At 46.0% G+C, this 20,718-nt stretch overlaps 3 protein-coding genes across 3 annotated transcripts; 1 reads left to right on the forward strand and 2 right to left on the reverse strand.

The window, feature by feature from the left end:
• Window positions 1-44: 44 nt before the first annotated feature.
• LOC116381563 (ubiquitin carboxyl-terminal hydrolase 31-like) lies at window positions 45-12,473 on the reverse strand. Its single transcript, XM_031843823.1, has 16 exons — window positions 10,341-12,473; window positions 8,217-8,354; window positions 7,866-7,954; window positions 7,357-7,449; window positions 6,969-7,104; window positions 6,533-6,683; window positions 6,151-6,331; window positions 5,949-6,060; window positions 5,767-5,861; window positions 5,124-5,201; window positions 4,826-4,955; window positions 4,325-4,444; window positions 3,852-4,077; window positions 3,435-3,593; window positions 3,192-3,344; window positions 45-3,089 (listed from the first exon to the last, which is right to left on the reverse strand). Exons 1-16 carry the CDS (start codon window positions 10,884-10,886, stop codon window positions 1,594-1,596), a joined length of 3,903 nt encoding a protein of 1,300 aa, XP_031699683.1. The 5' UTR covers window positions 10,887-12,473; the 3' UTR covers window positions 45-1,593.
• An 85-nt stretch (window positions 12,474-12,558) lies between these two features.
• On the reverse strand, window positions 12,559-18,437 carry cog7 (component of oligomeric golgi complex 7). The gene is made up of 17 exons (XM_031843827.1): window positions 18,272-18,437; window positions 17,873-18,021; window positions 17,649-17,765; window positions 17,266-17,434; window positions 17,088-17,170; window positions 16,863-16,985; window positions 16,452-16,650; window positions 16,230-16,357; window positions 15,943-16,097; window positions 15,673-15,789; window positions 15,476-15,541; window positions 15,122-15,308; window positions 14,895-15,035; window positions 14,633-14,716; window positions 14,318-14,432; window positions 13,596-13,739; window positions 12,559-13,436 (listed from the first exon to the last, which is right to left on the reverse strand). Exons 1-17 carry the CDS (start codon window positions 18,435-18,437, stop codon window positions 13,270-13,272), a joined length of 2,310 nt encoding a protein of 769 aa, XP_031699687.1. The 3' UTR covers window positions 12,559-13,269.
• Window positions 18,438-19,683: 1,246 nt separating this feature from the next.
• LOC116381577 (myeloid-associated differentiation marker-like protein 2) lies at window positions 19,684-20,614 on the forward strand. Its single transcript, XM_031843845.1, has one exon. It carries the CDS (start codon window positions 19,718-19,720, stop codon window positions 20,612-20,614), a length of 897 nt encoding a protein of 298 aa, XP_031699705.1. The 5' UTR covers window positions 19,684-19,717.
• The last annotated feature ends 104 nt before the right edge of the window (window positions 20,615-20,718 follow it).

The raw sequence follows: 20,718 nt of genomic DNA on the forward strand, positions 1-20,718 counted from the left end.
GTGAGGGGGAAAAATGTGAGACAAATGAATACAATACAGAAGGATTAATTTGCAAGTGAGTTGATTTACTTTGAGAGGGTGAATGAGCAATACTTATCATTCATACAAAATGTATATTACTTTGAAGAAATGTGCAAACAAAGCTTTAATAAAGGATGCCTTAACATGCTCTCTGATGCCAGCATTTGGAAAAATATACAGTTAGAAATATATACACATCCAAGAGTAGCACGTACTCTACATACTCAGTGTGGGCATCAGCAAGAATCTGCTTGCATAGTTAAGTGCATGCATAAGCAATTTATCATGCAACAACTGTCGTATACTTCATGGATAGGTGATCTCTTCTCTCAGTGCGTTCGGTGTTGTTCTACTCTGCAATGCAAGCTAAAAGATGTGCACGAGCTGTGATGTCACACGTGAAGACAGAAGATGGGGCTGACTCAAGCATACCAATAATGCTCTATGTACACGTATGGTGTTTTTCAACGAAGGTATCCCAGCTGTCTTTGAATATGTGTGTGCGTATAGTGGCTTTTTGTTTTTTTTACATTAAACCCTGTGTTCATTTGAGAGGAATGTTTTGGAGATGTCTGGCAGTCTGAAGAGGCTGATCCCCGTGAGGTTACATGGACAGGTTTAAGTGTTGGCATCAGCAGCTGGAGGGCAGAGGTGGGGACGGGGTGTGAGGTTGTCTTGAGGGGGGGGGGGGGTAACGGGTCATTACTGGTAAATAAAACACAAACATTTAGGAACCATTACAAACCGGACGTCTCCAGACATTTAACACCAACAACACATGCTTCCCTTCCTGCACTCCCCCCCCCCCACGAGTCTTGTTTCTGGCTGCACAAAAGGACTTCTTAAAGGCTGTTGCACGATGACTACATCAAGGAGCATATGTAAACAGCGGTTTCAGGTTAAATAGGCTTAATCGTGTGTCGACTTGTAATTACATTTTCAGTGCTTAATAATAAATATTAAAATTGAATTATAAATTTACCAACAACCTGCAGTTATATGGTTCCGATTAAATACATTGATTATCTGAGGCACTGATGTTTGTTGACATATGGCTCTCAATATTGACAGAGAGCTGTACATGAAGATTTTTGGAAATAATTCAGTGTTTCACTGTATCAGCGTGTCAAACATTGCCAGTAAACTTCCTCTGGTGACCGAGTAGTCCGTGTTTGTTGTATCTCAAAAGTTTCTTTCCACCATTTGATCTGCTTTCTGTCTTGCGCAAAGTCACTTTTATTTTCACCTCCATCTGAGATGTACTCCTCCCAACTATGCTACAGACAGAACAAGGCAATAATTCAATACATGTGCAGTCCATGCGTATTTATAATACAGTATACTATTCCTCAAAATCAATGCAATCCATACAAAGTGCTTCGTTAAAATCCATTCCTAAATAACTATTTAACAATGTGGACAGTAAGTGTACGGTATGGCAGCTGGTATCCAGTAACCACTGAAGAGCTACAGGTGCTTTAAAGATGTTTGTCAGACACCGGGTCTGGTTTGATGGTTAAAACACCTCAGAGCTGCACGAGAGAGATTGTTATCAGGCCTTTTAAAAGAATGTCACTTGGCCCTCTGGCTAGTTTGTGAAGAGCTGATAGGGATCTTCCTGGACGGCATTGTCTTTTTAGCAGGCTCTTTCTTCGAAGGGTCTTTTGCATTGGCAGAGGACTGGGTGGCCGTTTCTGCCCCAGAGAGCTTGGACTTTGTGGAGGGCAGCAGTGAATGCTTAGCTGCAGCGGACGCCTTTGAGGATTCTTTGTCTTTGGCTGTGGTCCCATTAGCCTGGGCCTCTGAAGCCGCACTCTGGGCTTTCTTGCTTGCTCCGTGTGGGATTCCCTCTCTAGACGCGTCCCCAGCACCGTCCTCCGGACTCGCTTTAGCCTCTCCCACCCCTGCTTTCCCACCATCAGCTGACTTCCGCGTCTCTTTGGGCCTCAGAGCAGTTTTGAAGAAGGATAAACCTTTGTCCTCTGTCTTACTGTTACTTCGAGGTCCCCGTAATGGAGGGGCTGCGCTTGAAGAGGAAACACCGACACTCGAAGATCGGAGACTTGCCATGGAGGAGCTACTGCTCGAGCTCCGGCCCGGTGCCCTGTTCTCCACAGCACGGCCCGGCCTGCCCTCTGCTCTACTAGCAGCACTCGACCGGGGAGGCCCTCCGTGGCTGACCTTCTTCTCTGTGACCACGTTATTCCGTGAGGATTCACGGCTAGCGCTCCGGTCTGCTGCTTTAGTCCTCGCTGAGGCTGAGATTTTCTCGCCTCCCCCTCTGGGCGATGTCCTCCTCGGAGGGTGTAAGCTTTGTAATCCTGGAGTACCACTCTTCCTCTGTTGGGCAGAGTCAGGGTGTAGTACCTCCGGGGTTTGGGATGACCCTTTCTTCGAGGGGGTTGCTGTTCTCGAGGAACCAGCCTTGCTAGTTTTAGGTGGTCCATCGCTTTTGTCCTTGGGCGATGACGCTGATGCTGCACTCTTGGTCTGAGTTCGAGACGTTAACTTGTCAATGGCTGGGGATGCAGGAGACAGAGAGCTGGACGATGTTGAGGACGTGGCAGGGCGCTTCTTGGGACTTGCTGAGGTCCTTTTAATGCAAGCGCTATCTGCAGCCCCGTTTCTTTGTTTCGGGTCCTTTGCAGCTGCCCCGTGTCGAGGACTGAGCTGTTCAGCAGCCGTGGCCGCATTGTTGTTGTCCCCAGTCTGGGTGGAGCTCCTCTGCTCTGCCTGAGCCACAGTCTTGGAGTGAACCTGCTCCATCAGCCTCTTACTGCCTGGATTGCTATCCAAAGTCGCAGGGGCCGACTTGCCCCCTGACGCTTTGTCCAGCTTTGGGGACAGCTTGGTATCAACCACCTCTCCTATCCTCTCCAGCGTCGGGGAGGAGGAGTGGGATTCCAGGGAGAAGCGTGAGGGAGAGTTGGAACGGAGTTGGAGCTTAGCAGAGTGGGACCAGGATGGTTTAGTGACATTTTCACTGAGCACCAGCGGGCTGGCAATGGAAGATCTTGAGGAGAATGTTTGTCTTTGCATGCCCCTTACTGCTGGCCGGATCGACAAGCCTGCGTGGTAGAAAGACAAGCATCAATGTAAGATTCTCGAGGAAAACATGTGTCACATCTGAAGCATTGAAAATAATTCAGATTTGGATTAGTCTATATCACCATCATCCTCGCTCCGTTCACCACCAAACTCAGCTGACTCGGAGAGGGAGGCCAGCGACGTGCGTCTGGAGGAACCAGATGAGGCTTGGCTCGGTGGACGGCTGCCCATCAGCCGACTGATCCAGTGCTCACACAAAGAGGAACTGGTGGATCCTAAAGTCCCGAAACAGACAGCGGTTGAACACGTATAATATTGAAACATGAAAAGAAGAGATTGTACAAGCTTATATCAATAACGATTACCTCCCACAGAACTGTTGGCAGACCAAGATGGAATTGTGGCACGTCTCTGATAAAACAAGATGTAACCGGTCTGCTTGCAGACTTCGTCTTCAGATATGGGCTGAACATCACTATCATCGAAGCAATACCACTGTCCATCTATAGAGTTCTTACAGTGAGCTACAAGACACAAGGCAAGTCAATGTTATGAATATCTCGGAAAGAAAATCAGTTAATACAACAACCACAAGCCATTGGTTATTATTCTTAATCTGTATTTGTAGAATAACACAGCATTTCATTATTCTTAGCGGTATATACTTCTTGTCTCTAACTTTTTTGAACTTAACCTGTTACATTTCTTGGTCTTTCCATTGTACATTTGGCGAATAAAGCGCTTCTGATTCAGATTATTGGTTGTTGTTGCTGCTCCATTACCTGTGTAATGTCCTCCCTGCATGGTCCCATGATGGTTACACACTGCGTACAGGTCATACAGGTAGTCCTCCGGGTCACGGCCCATCCCATAAGGCCGCCTCCATGGTGACCAGTGTGAGGGAAGACTCCAGCTGCTCTGGCTCCTCTTCACCATATGGGGCGCCATGTCCATGCCTGTGAGCGGGAACTTCACCATGTTCTGCATCTTCATTCGTCGATCCCCGTCCTAAGGACACATTTATGGAAATCAAGTTGTTCTGTAAGTTTATACGATAGTGTTGCATGGAAACTTTACATGTGTGTAGATGAGATCAAAATGAAGGCAGAATTCAAAGATGGGTGTGGTCCGGGCAAAGGGTGCTTGAAGCAGGGGGTAGGAAGTGGGGGAAGGGGGCCACTGGTCATTTTTTTCACTTTTAGAAATCGGAGCATTTCGGCACCTTTTGTTTTATTAAGACTGTGTAGAAGAGTACCTGTCTAAAGCGTTTCAGGTGCAGTATGAGGATGTCTGGCAGGGTCCACAGGCTGAGCTTGATGCTGCCCTGCTGAAGCTGCTTACAGTGAGGACATCGCCATGCATCATCAGGAGCCAGCTGAAATGAACGTGAAGAAAAATCTGTTATTAAAGAGCAACTAAACTCCAGTTTGTGTTCTTTTTTACCTGTTGACATATGTTTTCTGTATAATAAAGGTCTGACTTGATGCCATTTCTTAAACATTAGGTAAACAATATCATAGAGCAGAAAAGGAAGTGGTGTAAACGTTTAATTGTACTGCCCCAAGCCTGGCATCTTGACATACTACGAGATCAAATGGATAGAAATATAATCCAACAACACATCCCGTACTCACTCAAACCAGCATTTCTAATGAGACTGTCACTTAGTGTGCAGCAACACATCTTCAATTCTAATATGTCTTCAGTATCCGTGATATTCTCAGGACTACGGCAGCCTAACCTTGTCTCCGCCTACCTGTTCCTCTTTGGTGTAGAGTTGAAAGCACTGGGCCAGTGAGCAGGTCTGGGGCTGCAGGTGCTGCTCCTTTGCTTGACGCACACTTTCAGCGTCTGGGATGTATTCATCCTCAGTTCTTTTGAACAGACTGCAGGCATAACACGGCGCAAGTCACCAGAGGGATCACACCGGAACTTCAAAAGACATTTACTACATGCATTTGTGTTATTAAAATGCAGAGCTCTGAGAGGAGACCTCACACATCAGCCCTGAGCTTGATAAAGTGCGTGGGACTGTTGCTTCAGGTCACACTTACTAGTCTTTCGTCTCCTTGTCCCACTCAACGACAATTTTGACATGAGGTGGCCCTCCAGGACCGCAAGACTTGAATGCCCTGTTGAAAATAAGACCGCACATTATAGTTTTTGTTTTTTAGCTGATATTCGTAATTTAGCAGGACAGAATTATTAGAGGCTACACGAGAGTACGTTTTTAATTTAAGACTGCCACCACAAGCCAGCACTATCTATGACTCTAGGAGCACATATCTGAAAGACTGCACATTGGACTCTAGATAGTCTTCATAGACATGGGGATCTGAAAGCTACTGACAAACAAGCTTAACATTAAGGCAAACTTTAACTTAAGGGAGGTTGATGATTTCTTTTCTGCTCCTTTGTTTGTTTGTTTGTTTTTTTTCATGTGGCAGCAGAGAGAGAAAACAATCCATGCAAAAACAACAGAGCTCAAGACATTTTTAGAAGAAAATCTATAAAAACCAGACCAGCTATTACACATCTCAGGAGATATTTTAACATCAATATTCCGCCGAAGAGTCGGCCTACATACTGTGGCTCTTCAATCGACTTCTTGGGGATTTGAACTCACTGCAGGGTTTACATAACGACTATTCAAGTGCGGTAACACGCCCGCCCCTGGTGGTCGACAAGTGACATTACCTCTCCACGGAGGGATGGCAGAGCGGCTGCTCCTCCTGAGGCAAGAGATACGTGATTCCAACCACTCCTACCACACGCAAAGTGAAGGGCCCTACCTACAGACCGTCAAAGATGAGACATTGAAAACGTGACACACAGACGGAAAGGTAATTCACATCAAAGAGTGTGTAATGAGTGGGTACCTGCACAAAGACTCCAGGGCGCAATAGATGCCGCATCTTCTCCAAGATCTCTTTCTGAAGTACGTCCCATGTCACCGTACGCTCCAGATACAGAATGAATGGATTACCGAACCTGCAGGAATTACAAAAAAACAAAAGCTGCATCAGTTTTAAAGATATCTTTTGGATAATAATCCAAACCTCTAGAAGAGTTGTTCAATACCTGCGTCCCTGCTGTCCAGCGCAGGCTCTGTTGGACACTAGCAAGACGATCTTCTCAGCCTGTCCACTGTTCTTATTGGGACTCTGAGGCGGTGTTGCCGGCTCTTGTATTTGTGTGGATATCCGATTATTATCTGTGCCGTACTTTAGGTTGTTATGGTTGAGATTTGCATGCGGGCTCCCTGTAGTAAACACAAAATGTAAAGATACAAAATTCAATGAAAAAATACACAAACGTCGATCCAATTCGCTGGTTAGTGTGCGTAGCAGCTCCCTGACTAAAGCATTTCACCAACATTAGTCCATTTCTTGTCTAATATGGACTCCTACACCAGCATACAAATAGCTGAACTCATTTCTGGGGAACAGACAGGATGTTGTACCGCCACGCTTGGAGCGGATCTGCTCCGGTCTGTAGAGCTCAGGCGTCTCGAAGGCAAAGATGGAGTCACTCTCCTGAATGATCTCAAGGTCGTCGTCGTCGTCACAGAAGGAGCGATGAAAGCCGTCAAAGTACATTTCAGTGAGGACGATCTGAGCAGAGACGGGGAACAAAAGCAGGGATTAACAAGAGGGGGTGTTTCCACACATCAAAAGAGGCTTTTATTTCTGAAATACAAATACTGTATATTGATATTCATAAAGCACTGATGATAAAATAGTTGCACTCCAAGTACAAACTTGAACACCAAATTCTCTAATGGCTCACTGAAAACATTACCCTCCAGTTTCCTCAAAGTAGCACACCCCATCTTTAATCCTCTTAATGTTGATGCCTTAAACGGCTTTAAAAAGAGGAAGTGTCTAATGAGACAGCACCTGTTGGGCAGGGATTTTGGTCTCTGTGGCCACAGCTTGTCTCAGCCTGGACACGGTGCCAGAAAGAGGCACGGCCACCCCGACTCTCATGCAGTGGGAGCATTTTCCTTGGTACACCACTGTCACATACAGGGGCCTGCAACACAGACAGATTGAAATTAATTGGCTGGTTTCATAACCACGGCTGGACTGATGTTTTACAAAGACAGACAGCGTCTTCTAATTTTAACTTTCTCCCGTCGGATCTTTCGCGGTGTTTGTCTCGGCTGGGTTTGACACTTCTTTTTAGTGCCGGGTTCAGACTGGGTCTTGTCTCATTATATTTTGGGATACAGGGACTGTTTTTTTTTTAATAGATATTCTCTCACTAGATGCAGAGTCACCTTACCGTGTGTGAGGTACGGGGATTGGCAGTGAGATGCAGAGGAAAGGATCAAAGGTGTTGCTCTGTTTCTGGCAGTGAGGGCAAGTCAGGGAGGACCTACACAGAGACACGATGAGAATAATTAAATGCAGCTGGCATCATTTTAAAGCAATGGTTCAATGTTCATTTCACTTCATTGGCAAGAGTTGGATAAGATGATTGACACCACTCTCATTTGAGCAGCAGGTTAGCTTAGCTTAGCATCAACTTCCAGTAGGGTGTTCACAATGATCTGTACAGTGTTATGATTGCCGGAAAGATCACAGGAGAGCATAAAGATGTAATATTATTGGTGTATCGCTATAAACGTCAGTGCTTTACACTACTGTAGTTAATAATACAGAAGTTAGACGCAATAACGCACACGCTTCAGGAAAAGGTTACCCTTGACATAGAAGATACAGTATGTTGGGTACTTTGAATGTTCTTCAGTGACTTTCAGATAGTTAATATCATATATTTGAAAGTTTCACCTGTATTGTGCCTGAAACAACTCCTGTACGAAAGAGCCAGGTGCTGGAAGTGGAGATCCTTCAGGGGCATTTTCCTCTTCGACTGGAGGCTGGGGAAACACGATAGACACCCAACAATTATTTGGCAAACCAATACAATATCATGCATGTTATACAACACAGGCAGTTACAAAGTAGTTCAGTTTATAGTATCGCAACATGCAGTTTATTACAATATTGTTCAGATGGGAAACACAAAGGGGCAACGTCCTGTCAAAACATATTCATTTTTCTGATATTCACTCTAACTGGTCTGTTAGCTGAATGTAGAGTTCTCTAAAGTCGACAGCTGAGCTCTAAGTCGCTGTTTACCTTCCTGGGGGGTCTGCTGTCAGGGTGGATGATATGGTTGAGGTCTTCGTGAACTCTATCCAGCAACCAGAGGAGGAACTCCTGGGCATCGTGCTGGGAGTTACCCTTGAACTGCAGGGCGCTCTTGGACACCACATTCTGCAGCAGGACAAACAAAGTACGGTTCAAGTGGACGAGCTGCTCCTAAAAACAGAAATGGTTGCGTTGACATCACTGGCTCATCATAAAATATTCAGCACGTTTGACCAGGGATGTCGATCAGCACAATCCGAAAAGGTCAGCAGAGGTGCGGGTGACGGTGAGACGCAGCCGGCGCGGAGAAGCTTTTTAAAAGCAGGAAACGGGATGAAAATCGACGGCTTAACCTCACCGACAATTTATCCATTGGAGATGACAACAGTGTGTACGCTACAGAGTCACCCAGGCTGGCAGCTATAAAGTCAACCTCTACTGGATACCAAATGTTCAAGCAAGGCCAAAGATATGAGGGGACTGTGCACTGTCTGTCCACCCTGTCCCCTGGGACGTTCTTCCTCACTTTGAAGGTGATTTGTGATCACCAGGGTTTGTGTAGATCGTGCTCCGGGGCGGTTTGGATGGTGCACAACGAGATAATCCTCAAACCAATCCTGGACTCTGAGTCACAGAGGATAATTCCCCCGTGTTATTATTACGGAGGCCTTCCTAATGATCTTTAAGTGCACTCAGTTTAGCCTCATGTTGTGGTCCGAGGGAAAGAAGCGCAAAACCCACACGTGCTGAGCTGTAATCCCCACTAACCACAAACAAATAGCATGTTTAGCTGAAGTTCAACTCGCTGCATTCAAGGTTGTGATGTATAAGTTGGAGAGCAATGTTGTCGACATTTTAAAAGAGAAAAGAAAGATGCTACTGCATGAACATGTAAGGAACTTTTGAAGCTTTTCACGGGATTCTTTGTTTATCACAAAGTAGACACCACAGTTGAGGGATACTCTGACAGTCTGGCTCTGCTCTTCGTTTCCTTACCGAGTTATACAGATTCAAGGCCTCACACTCAGGAGAGAATAATCTATTCTCCAATAAGACAGTTTGTACTTTGGCTGGCAACCAAGGTAGAAAAAAGAAATAGTAAGTGGACAGAAATAGTATCACTGTCAAGAATAAGCAATGCGTTGTATGGCCCTGATCAATTTAGTTCCTCCCATTATGTATTTTTGAACTTTTGAGAGAAGGAAATAGGTTATTAGAGATATAAAAATAAAGAACAAACCTTTGTGATTGTGACAGGCAAACTTTTAAGCGCCGGAATACGAGTTTATGAGGTGAAACGATGAAAAAGCAGACGGGGCGGCAACAACAGCTGAGAAGTGTGGCACACAGACAATAAAGCGGCTCCGAAAACAACGGCTCAGATCTAGGACTCAGCTGATCAAGTGCTAGTCCAGGAACACGGACTTCACCCGTTTCATTAGGATGTGCTCTCCTATGTTAGTTGTAGTCGCAAATAAACTGTAATCAGAGCTGTGCTGGAATATGATTATTGACCAAAGACAGAAACTTGTGTTTTCACATATAAAACAAGTTTGCTTGAGAGGACAGACTCAACACTATACTGCAATGTGAGAGGTGCTGCTATAGAGACTTGTTGACAAGCAAAGCAGTCGCTCAAGGCCAGTGCATAATCACTGCATCTATACACCCTGTCTGTAATTATTCTATTAAATAGACTCACAGTCACATCTGTACCAACCGGTCGGATCAAAAGCAACTGCTGTTACAGATGTCCGCATTGACAGCACAGAAAAGATGTGTTTTTATCACTACTGATTATTCAAAAAGTAGGATTGCACAGCAGAGTTCACCTTAGATGCCTATGACCCCCCGTCATGTATGTAACTCACACGGACGATGTAAGAAAATAACACATTTAAACTGAAGTTATTAACTCTAGAAGATCATATCCTCTCCTGACATCGGCTTGTTTCAAGTTCCACTGTTGAAAGTATGGAAACTTTATTCCAGTCAGAATCTAAATCGTGACAATACTGCTCTATACCCATATATGCACATGGTGTCTCTTCGGCAGCTGTTGTGAGATTAATTAGGCTCCCGGTTAGGAGCCCTGCATGAGGCACAGCCTACCTTGAAGTCCCTGCTGTGCTGAGGCGTGTACTCGAAGGTCCACAGAGCCCGGACCAGACCGGACAGCTGCTCGGTCACCTCCCCGGAGTCCTGCTGCTGCTGCTGGCTCCCCTTCTTCTGCACCAGCACCCCGTTGGACTTGGCCTTGTCGTTGCCGCCGCTGCTGCTCGTCTCCCCGCCTTTAAACTGCTCCAGAGCCAGGTACTCGGCGAAGAGCTCCGTGTTGCTCAGGCACTGCAGGATCGCGTTCATGAAGCACGTGTTGCCGTGGTTCTTCAGTCCGGCGACCCCCGGCACCTTGTCGCCGAAGGGGAACCCCCCGCAGTCGCTGTCGTCAGACTGGAGCGACCCTCCCGTGGTGGTCGGGTTCAGAGAGGCGTCGTCCTTCTCATCCTCGGCGGCCTGCTCGTCGGTACCGAAATGAGAGAGAGTCGACAGAGTCCGGAGAACTCTGTTCATAAAGCTCCCAACGGAGCGGACCGAGCTTCTCCGGAAGAGTTTTTTGCTGAAGGATTTCTTCTCCTTGCTGCTGACAACTTTCGACATGATGGCTGTTTTCGCTCCCACAACCACCGCGCGCTTTTTACGCCTTAAATCCAGAAATGGCCCCTTTTCTTCAAGAGCATCGCCTCATCCCGCGCGCCGTGACAGCTCCTTCACTTTGTGATGTTTAGGCCCGAGCATATTTCACAGAAACACATAAGGCCCGGCAGTTCTTCAGGGGCTGATCGTATCACACGGGGAGACAGCAGAGTAGCATCAGATCAGCCCACTTGCAACACTGCGTCGGATTGCATAAACAGCCTCCGTGGAGAGCCGCTGTCAGGGCGCTTCACGTGAAAGCTCGGGGTAGTCCCGCACCGGCCAGCAGCCATCGTCTCTAGCGCTCGGTCCGGTGACATAACATCACCTGTGTCATTGTTCGGACACACACTCAAAAAAAAAAAAACAAGTCGCCGTGGTCGGGTATCAGTGTCCGCCAGACGTAAACATCAAATCAACCTTTCACAATAAGGCTGAGAGTGGCGAGCGGAATTCCTCATCATTTATTAAAGAAACCCACAGCTCCACCCTTTTAAAAAAAGGCATTTATTCACCTCTGGTCATCGGATCCACCCGCGTTGTTGAAAACCGTCCGGTTGGTGGTATATTTACCCGGTGGATGTCTTCCCTAAAATCGCCTCCACAGTGGGCGCGCTCGCAGGAGCGCTGCCAAACTGAGGAACACCCCGACCGGAGCGGCGCAGCCAGTCACTCCCTCGCGTTTGGCCGCCGTATATCTCTTCGCGGGGGCCAGATGTGAAAGGTTCACGTTTCGGTGTTGTTTTGTTGTTGTTGTCCCCAAATTCTTGTCTCACTCTCCGTGCGCCTTTAATTCCCCCTCCGGGTGGGATTCATGGCGAGGCCGCTTCTCCCGTCTCCATCATCCTCATCATCTGTGGGCACCGATACTGCAGGCAGGGCGGTAACGGCTGACGTCAGGGCCAAACACTGGTCCATGTTGGAGGAGAGCAGGTACAGCGGCATGTGATGTCGGCTGATGCTCCATCCCCGCCTCTGGACGGGATGTACACTTCTGAGCGCCAGATGGATAGAAAGGAGATCACACTATCGTAAAATCTATTTGTAATTAATACAATATTTTTTTTAATATAAATAATTGTTTTCATTGTTAATCATTAATTATCAATCTGCTGATTATAACAATTAACATGTCAGGAAACAGTGAAAAATGTCCATCACTATTAGGTAAAGCCCAAGGTGGCGTCTACAAATTGTTTAGTGCGATTGAAACATATTTAATCTTCACTGAGACAGTAAGGCAGCAACACTGGAAAACACCTGAAATAGGAAATGTTTGGTATTTTTGCCGAAACAAGTTAAATCAATAATCCATCATCAAAACATGTTTCCCTCAATAAACGTGTATTTTCAGCACAAATAATCTTGTAGTCTGACATAGTGAAAAAGCCCATCAAAGTCTCCCAACCAGTCTTATGTTAAGCACTACTTTAAATATAAGATGTTATTAAACTCTTAGAAGCCTCCATGGTGTAACAGTGCTCAGTCTTACCAGTGTGTCACAGTGGAGTCTATTTCTGCATATATTCCCCCGACAGTCGACTGCGATAGACACGCCAGTTTAATGATGCAAGGGTGCAAATACATTCACCATTAGTAAAGAACAAAATGAGGCTAAAATGTGGCACGTGTGACGTATTTAACAGAAAAGGCCATTCATTTATTAAACTAGAATGATTACATTACAAACTCATTCAACCCCCTATTTCACCTCGCTGATTAAAAAATAGTTTGATCAAAAGGGTTTCACATGATTAACACAATAGGCGCCATTGAAGTGTTGATATAAATGTTTTATGTACAGATGTTCATGATTCTGAATATATGAGAGAGAGAGAGAGAGAGAGCTCACCTTTAATTTTGAACTGCTGAATGTGAAGCTCATTTAACCAAAAACAATACAGCTTATATCAGAAATATTACCTTAATATAATTTAATATCATATTAGTATGACAAATAATCGAGTACAGTATATCAGTCATATAGATTTCAAATGCTCTCACACATCCCCTGATGTATTACATTTAGTTAGTTAAAGGCATCCTCACCATCGATCATTCAAAGTCACACTACTTCAACAACAACCAGTATAAAAAAAGTCTGAACCACCCTGATTTCAAACTATTAACAATACCATAAATGCCAGACTTATTTGGACAGGACTATTATCCTAAAATTCTGCAGCCCCACATGTGAGACTTAAGGGACTGTAACATGTTTACCAGCTACTGTTGACGACACATTCTTCTTCATTTTCAAAACATGCCTGCGAGTCCCCAGTGCCGCTCCGAGAGCCACTGTACCTAGACTCCACCTTCCTCTCCACCTTCCTCTCCCCCTTTGCCGTTAGTAGTCGATGCACCGGACGGCAGCGATGGTGGAGGCCAGCCGACGAGGCAGCAGTTTGGAGGTCTGCCTGTAGTCTTCTGGTTTGGCCCTCAGCAGGGTGACGATGTGCTGCAGGGCGCGGGACGGCTGCAGGCCCAGAGCGTCCATCACATTGCTCAGATAGTCTGTGGAGCAGGAACAGGAGTCATCCACAACACATTAAATCCACTGGGAGCCACCATATCATGGAATTAATGAATAACAATGTCGTTGTTTTTTTGCTAAACCATCACAGAGAATTGCTGACTACACGTGTGTCCGGCCGGCGTTCTGGTCGACTGTACCGATATCTGTGGCCAGCTGTTTGGTGGAACGAGTGCTCAGTTGGGGGATGAGCAGGATGGCATCGCAGTAGGTCTGCATGGTGGCCCGAGCAATGGAGCCCAGCCAATAGTCTGCAGTGTTGTCCAGCTCGGGAAGGTCATCGCCTGAGACAGAAGAAGGTGACGTTACCCAAGTGCACAAGGTGTAAAGGGAACAGTGAGTGAGGGGAGTGATTCAGAAAGGTAGACGTCTAGAGGTAGAGCAGAGATGGATGCTAAGCTAACCCTGCTAACGACAATAAAATATCCTTGAACCATTTGTACGGATAACAATTTGACCTCTCGGCTCTTTGGATTTACGGTTGTCGTAAAGAATACTGTAATGTTGTGTCACTTTTTTCACGTTATATGTTACGTTACCCTAAATATCCATTTTACATCTAACTTTCGCTATCTTTCCCTTCTATTAATGTTGAATTGTGCATTTGGTGTATGGACATGTTTTTATAATATATACAATCACAGATATCTGACTAACTGTGTTACATGACAATTCATTCATGTTGTGTAAGCGACACTTTCTCACTTTGTATATTGAGGATCACAGTAAAATCAGTGACTAAGTTTCAGGCTTAAGATATACACAGAAAGGAAAGAAAGGGTGCAGAAATAGGAGGAAGGACACAGAGAAGAAATACATCATGTGGAACATTAGATTGGGAGGACGGTCGATGGCGAGACACCTTGCTCTGGAGGGAAAGGCAGCTTCCCAGCATGGAGGGCCATCTCAAGTGCCGGGTCCTCCTGAGTCACAAATGGCTCCAAGTGGAGCGGCAGAGACATGAGGTACTGCCCGATCTGGACGGGAAGGACAGACTCATCGTTTGAGAAACCACAGTATAAAGCTGTGAATGTGTACAAAAAGACTGCATCTTATGAGGCAAGTTATCCTCTTGTTCTTTTGTCTGCACTGCACATTTGAAATCATCTTAATTATGATTTGGGAATTGTATTAATTGAATATCATGACGTATTAATTCCAGCCAAAGCGGACTAACGTTTGAGATGTATTCTTGCGGTGACAGGCTGAAAGTAGGCAGGTCCTCCGTGTAGCTCTCTCCAAAACCAGGTACCTCTTGTCTCTGCACACAAACACGAAGGAATCAAACAACCACGAGGTGAGATTAGAATAGACGCAGTACGTGCAACGCTCGAATGCACGCGCACGAAAGGCAGTCCAAAAAGCTCTCAGCGATGCACTCAAATCGTGCCAATCAGTATTTCAAAATCAAATCCCGAGGTAACTTGACACTTAATCACCTCCATCTTGGAGACGAGGCAGAGCTGGTGTTTGATTTGCAGGAAGACGGAGTCGAAGGCCAGCTGGTTGGCCTGCTGATTGAGTCTGGCCAGAGCTGCTCTGGGCTCAGTTAGCAGGCTGGAGTTACCTGTGCCCTTCTCCTGCAACGCAACCGCAAACATGCATTAAACACAGCTCCAGAGGAACCTCGCTAATAATCATTCCGACACCTTTCCCTGCGCCGTACCTTCAGGGAGTACAGGACTTCCATCAGGCTGTTGTATTCAGTCATATTCCCCCTCTGAAGGTAGTTGTATTCCTGCCAGGGGTTCCTGGTGGTGCTCCTCCTCTCTGTAGAGCTCGCCTCCTGGATGCCTGCAAGGCTGCGTGGGCTATACGACTCTGACAAGTACTTACCGGCCGTGCCCAGGATCCTATGGGAAGTATTGATTGTGTTAAGAGAGCGCACGTGACTCCTTAGAATCTGACATTGTGCCTTGTTGGCAGGCTGGCCGGCCCATGAGTTACATGTCAACTGGATGAATGGTTTAGGGTAAAACTAGAACATTACGGAATATAAAAGCATAAACACGTCTCTTACTTGTTTGACAGCTGCTGCTCAAAGGCTCCACATTGTCTGAGCAGTTCTCCACAAGTGGCAATAATCCTGCAGAACACAACATAAAACCAGTTATCCATCCATGCATGCATTTCTGCTTATTTTCTGCCAGGTCACGGTGGCAAAAATCTGCAATGAAATTGTCTCAAAATATAAAGATTTAAAAAGGTTGAATTAACCTGACAGAGTTCTGAAAGGCTGTCCAGTCCTCCTGGAAGGCCGATGCACTTGGTGTATCCTCCAGTTTACACTTCTTTCTGATCGACTGCAGCGTTGTGGAGAAGTCCGACACATACCTAGAACAAGGACAATGTTAAAGCTGGCAACAGAAAGTAAGGTCCACACATACCAAAAACGTAAGCACATTATTTCTATTAATTAAGCAAAAGAGTTAATACATAGTATGTGTTTGCAGTGTGTTCAGACAGTTGACAATAAAGGATACTTACTTGGTGAAAAGAGCTTTGAGGGCTTTGAGGAGGCCACACACGGCCAGTCCGTCAGTCAGTTTGACACAGCGGTCCACAGCAGCGCTGGCCAGGCCAAACAACTTGCCAACAGAGTGGCTCAACTCTTCCACACAATCAATAACCTCCCCGTGTTCCTGAAGAGACGAGAGAATGTGGAGACAGGAGGCGACACAAACGCAGAGAGAAAAAAGGAAAACAGTTGTGGCTATGGTCGTTTTAATGAAACTATTATCGTGTGTGTGTGTGTGTGTGTGTGTGTGTCTTACCAAAGGTACAGCACTGATCTGGATGAGGAGGTGAGCTTCCTCCAGATCTCCGTACAGTAGCTGATACGGTTTGTAGGGGTCGTACAGCGCAGAGACCAGCTCATTCACCTTCAGCAGATTATTCTCGCCTGGGGGGGGGGGGGGGGGGCGACACAAGACAGAATGTAAGGACCTAACTCCGCCCACATCTGGAGCAATCTGCAGTCGCGTCTCTGCACAGACCCAGGTGCGGCAACATGGCGGCCTCCAGGCTGTGTCCGAAGGTGGACGTGGTGTGGTGGAGCTCGAGCAGCGTGTCGAGGCGCTGCTCCTGGGCCGCCCGCTCCACGGCCGAGCTCAAGCACACGGGGATGGACGGGACCATGGCCCCCAGGGTCTGGATCAGCAACACTGTCACCACCTCATACGGGTTCTTGAACACCTGGATCAGTGCAGGTGATGTGCAAACAATTAAAAGAGCATTCTCACTGACAGTATTCACAAACATCGCCTCCCTTATTGCTATATGAACAACGTTAACCATAAACATACCCCCCCATGATTTGGTGTTTTACTTTTCTTACTGATCCCTATCCAGCCCTTTCAAAACAGTGTGTTAGCATTGTTGCCTACGGTGTCTACAGTGTGTCTCACCTGGCTGCTCCACTGTAACTGGGAGTGCCACGAGGAGAGCAAGGTGTCGTAGAATTCAGACAGCTGCTGATTCAGACTGAGCTCACTCTGAGAGACGTCCTGCCACATGCTCACCAGCTGGCCCTGGAGATGCCCAAACAGACGTAGAGGAACATTAGAGCATGCCGACACCAAACAATTGTATCAATTCAGTATTAAGGTAAGGGAGAGGCCTGTAGGACCTACCTTGTGACACTTATAGTAGTAGGCAAGGAGCTGTGGCATTCTATCTATCTCTGTGAAGACTGTAACAAACAGCTTGGCTTGGCCTGCGGAGGAAACACGAGGAAACATAAGGGTTCCGAGTTCACACTGAAAGTGAGCTACAGTGGAATAAATAGGAGAAACAAAAAGCCCATCTCACCCATCGACATGGAATTAAAGGTCGCTACTATTTGCGGGCTGGCCAGAGCCTCCAGTCGGTTTTTCAGAGCCTCCAGGTAGACACACTTATCAGAGTAGTCCGGTGTGTCCACCAACATGGCCAGGCTGTTCTGCATGCTGGTCAGCTTGGAGGAAATGACTGCAAAGTCCTGGAAAAGAAAGATAAGATCATTACTTATGAATATTTGAATGGCCATTGCCTTGGTTGTCTTGCACACTTTAAATGAATTGGAACAATGCCTTGAACATTACAATAAATTGAATTAAAAGCTTGAATTCCACTCCCAACAGTCTTATTTATATGACTGTGGGCAGACCAAAGTATAACAAGTAAAGTCCAGCGATCGTGTCTGTCATGTATACCTGTGTTTTGAAGGTCTCCTCGATGTCTGCACTCAGTGTGCTCCACTTGTCAGCCTCCTGCAGAGCTTCAGCCGCCATCTGCATGCGGCTCTTCACCTGATCTATCTCCACCAGGACCTGGTGAATAGGAACCGCACAATTATGCAAGTATGCATAACAATTAAAAGTATGCATATGCTATATACAGTATGTAATAATGGCATCGTGCTTGAACTTGTGCACACCTGCATAGACTGTACGGTGTCTTGCTCAAACTTCCTGATGTCCTCTTTGACCAGAACCATTTGCTCCTTGAGGAAAGAAGCTTCCTGTTTCAAAGACTCCACGTCTCGTAGCACTCGGGGCATATTCTGCAGGGCCTGATTACTGCTCTCTACACACACACACACACACGCGCACAAGTCTTTCAGTTAAAGGACAGAACAAGAAAAGTACAGTTTTCACAACATTATATCATAGTAAGTGCCATTCTAAGAATAAATTACCAGCAGTCACTTAAACAAAAAACAAACGTACTGCTGCACCTTCTACAGATCGGTGGAGAACATACATGTGCAGCCTGAAGACTCCACCCTACACACTGCTGCAAGGCAAAGCGCTCTTAGTTTACTTCCAATACTCACCCTCAATGGAGTTGTTGACTTCCTGGATGAACAGCTGCAGTTTCATGACTAGTGTGGCTGCGTGTGTGTCCGCCTTCCCCGGCGCGTCCTTCTGCACCACCGTGAAGGCGCCGTTCACCCAGTCTTTCACGTCAAATTCATCGTCCAGGAATTTGGAGAAATCCATTTTTTGTTTTTGTTTGCCTCTTCACTCTCTTTCCCCAGCGCGAGGAGCTGGGCGGTGTTCAGTCAAACGCTTGTGCTGCAGTGCAGTCTGTGTCATCGACCCATTGCTAACGTTGGCTAATTTTTCCCAAACAATGGCTTCGAGACGAATATAAAATAAATAGCCCAGGAAAATGAAATTACCATTACAACTAAATATAGTTCCAGCAAGGCGACGGCCTCCTCCAGAGTTATTTTTAAATGTCTACGGCTTTAAACGGAGAAAAGTAAACATATTTCTAAACGTTTTGAGCTGGCAGCGGAACTGACAACTTCCGCTTTGTCCTTTCTATTTACCTTCCCCAGAAACAAGAGCCAACAACACAAACTGACCTACTGAATAAAATGTTGTACCTAAATATCACATTTCGTCAAGGAAATGTGATAGTTTTTGTGGTTTTTAATGAAGTTATATCTTATTTGTTTTAAAACGAAATGAGAAACAGAGAAACACACTAGCGGTCCGCTTGAAGCAGTGCCACAAATAAGTACATCCGTGTAGAAACGTGATTTCGTGTTGGTAATTTTAGGTCTGCAGCGTGAATGTAGGAACTCTGCTTCCCTCTTGAGGCAAACAATAATACAAACCAGGTTAGATTCATGACTTGTGGAGCAAAAAGTGCTTTTATTTCTTATGACTTGTTACAGTAAAAACATAATAGGCGAGCAATTCCCAATGTGCCTCAAGATAGTTTTTTCCTCACTCTAAAGTTTGGGCAACAAGTAAATACTGTACTTAATTATGGAGCTTTTGCGCAGTGTGTTTGGATTCCCGAAAGGAACTTTTGATACATTCAAACTGTTATTAATGCTGCTGAGCATCAACAGAAAATCATCCCTCAGCATAGTTAACAAACACACAATAGTTTATATTTATGTATTTGTAAAATGGCATTTGTCAGGAAGCGATGGGCACACAGCAGAGGTCACTCAATTGGTTAGGGAGCCATTGGAGATGTGCTGTCGCTTTAACTAGTCCTCACTGAGGCCTGTACACCTGTACTTCCACGTCCCAGGCACAGCCAAATTTCCTTTTTGGTTATTTCATATCTCTTGCAGCAGACATTTATCCCTCCACACAATCGGTCTAATGAATATTATGCAAACCAGAAGGGCAGTGAAGGACTACGTGGAAAGTGGAGCTGGAAGGCAGTGAAGCGACAGAAAACACAGCTCAACCAGTTTCTAGCAGCTGTCTGTGAGGGAATACCATTTCAACTGCCCTTCAGCTCATTTAATGAGATGGGAATAATTGGGGATATTAAGGACACGATGTCCAAGGCGGTGTTTAGTCCTTCTACTCTGCTATCCGGCCGAGGCGGGCTGCACATGGCCCAGATCCTTCTGTCTGTGGTCACCTTTCTCCTGGCTGCCTTCAGAGGAGGGAGCAGTCATACCTACTGGATCTACGCCATGTTCACCTGGGCCTTCTGCCCCATCATGACCCTCATCATCACCATTATTGAGATGATGAAGCTCGATGTCATACTCAATTTGTTTTGCTTGGACTGGTCCGACTTCACCACCGGGATGGCCATGTCCTCTACGCTCATGACCGTCTCTGTCGCCATCACTTACGCCAACTTCTATGCCTGCCTGAAATGCCTGTACGGCTGGATAGTGACTATATTTGCTTTCTTGTGTGCCTTTGTCTACACACTTGAGGTGTTGAAGGACAAATTCATGGACAAGAAGAAAGGGAGCTACCTGGCTGCTCTGCCTGGATTCTGGAAGGTTATGGAGGCCTTTGTGAGCTGCATGATTTTTATATCGCTGACTGGCTACAGAGACAAGCCAGCTCTGATCTTGTGCGTTATCGCGTATGCCATTCCTTTCCCCATCCTCCCTTTAATCATAGCCACCAACATCCTCAAGAAACTGAAGAAGTGTTTGCCCTTTAACCTGGACCGGTTTGTGTTTATATTCCTGGTGATCTCTGTTGTGCTGTATATATTTGCTGCCATCGTGTGGCCCATTTTTATGTTCAGGAACAACCCTCGACCCAGTGAATGTCCACCCAGCTTCTGTATCTGGGCCATACAGTTTATGGTTGCATTTATGACATATGTCAATCTCATTCTTTTCACACTGGACCTCATTTTCACCCTGCTTGGTATCTGCGGCTTTAAACGCACATAGTGGTGAAGGTTATTTTGGGTTTTTTTTCAGATGGGACAGATAGACAGGAATAGGGGAGAGAGAGAGAGAGAGAGAGAGAGAGAGAGAGAGAGAGAGAGAGAGAG

The sequence above is a fragment of the Anarrhichthys ocellatus genome, unplaced genomic scaffold, assembly GCF_004355925.1.
Source record: "Anarrhichthys ocellatus isolate YVR2014 unplaced genomic scaffold, GSC_Weel_1.0 scaffold4, whole genome shotgun sequence".
NCBI lineage: Eukaryota > Metazoa > Chordata > Actinopteri > Perciformes > Anarhichadidae > Anarrhichthys > Anarrhichthys ocellatus.

Coding starts and splice junctions, on each gene's coding strand:
- LOC116381563 (XM_031843823.1), bottom strand. CDS start 10,886: ATGTCGAAAGTTGTCAGCAGCAAGGAGAAGAAATCCTTCAGCAAAAAA. Junction 8,355..10,340: donor AGCACAGCAGGGACTTCAAG/GTAGGCTGTGCC, acceptor GTCCTGCTGCAG/AATGTGGTGTCCAAGAGCGC. Junction 4,078..4,324: donor ACCTGAAACGCTTTAGACAG/GTACTCTTCTAC, acceptor ATGTGTCCTTAG/GACGGGGATCGACGAATGAA.
- cog7 (XM_031843827.1), bottom strand. CDS start 18,437: ATGGATTTCTCCAAATTCCTGGACGATGAATTTGACGTGAAAGACTGG. Junction 17,435..17,648: donor AGGAGACCTTCAAAACACAG/GTATACATGACA, acceptor TTTCTTTTCCAG/GACTTTGCAGTCATTTCCTC. Junction 14,433..14,632: donor CGCAAGAATACATCTCAAAC/GTTAGTCCGCTT, acceptor CTTCCCGTCCAG/ATCGGGCAGTACCTCATGTC.
- LOC116381577 (XM_031843845.1), top strand. CDS start 19,718: ATGGGAATAATTGGGGATATTAAGGACACGATGTCCAAGGCGGTGTTT.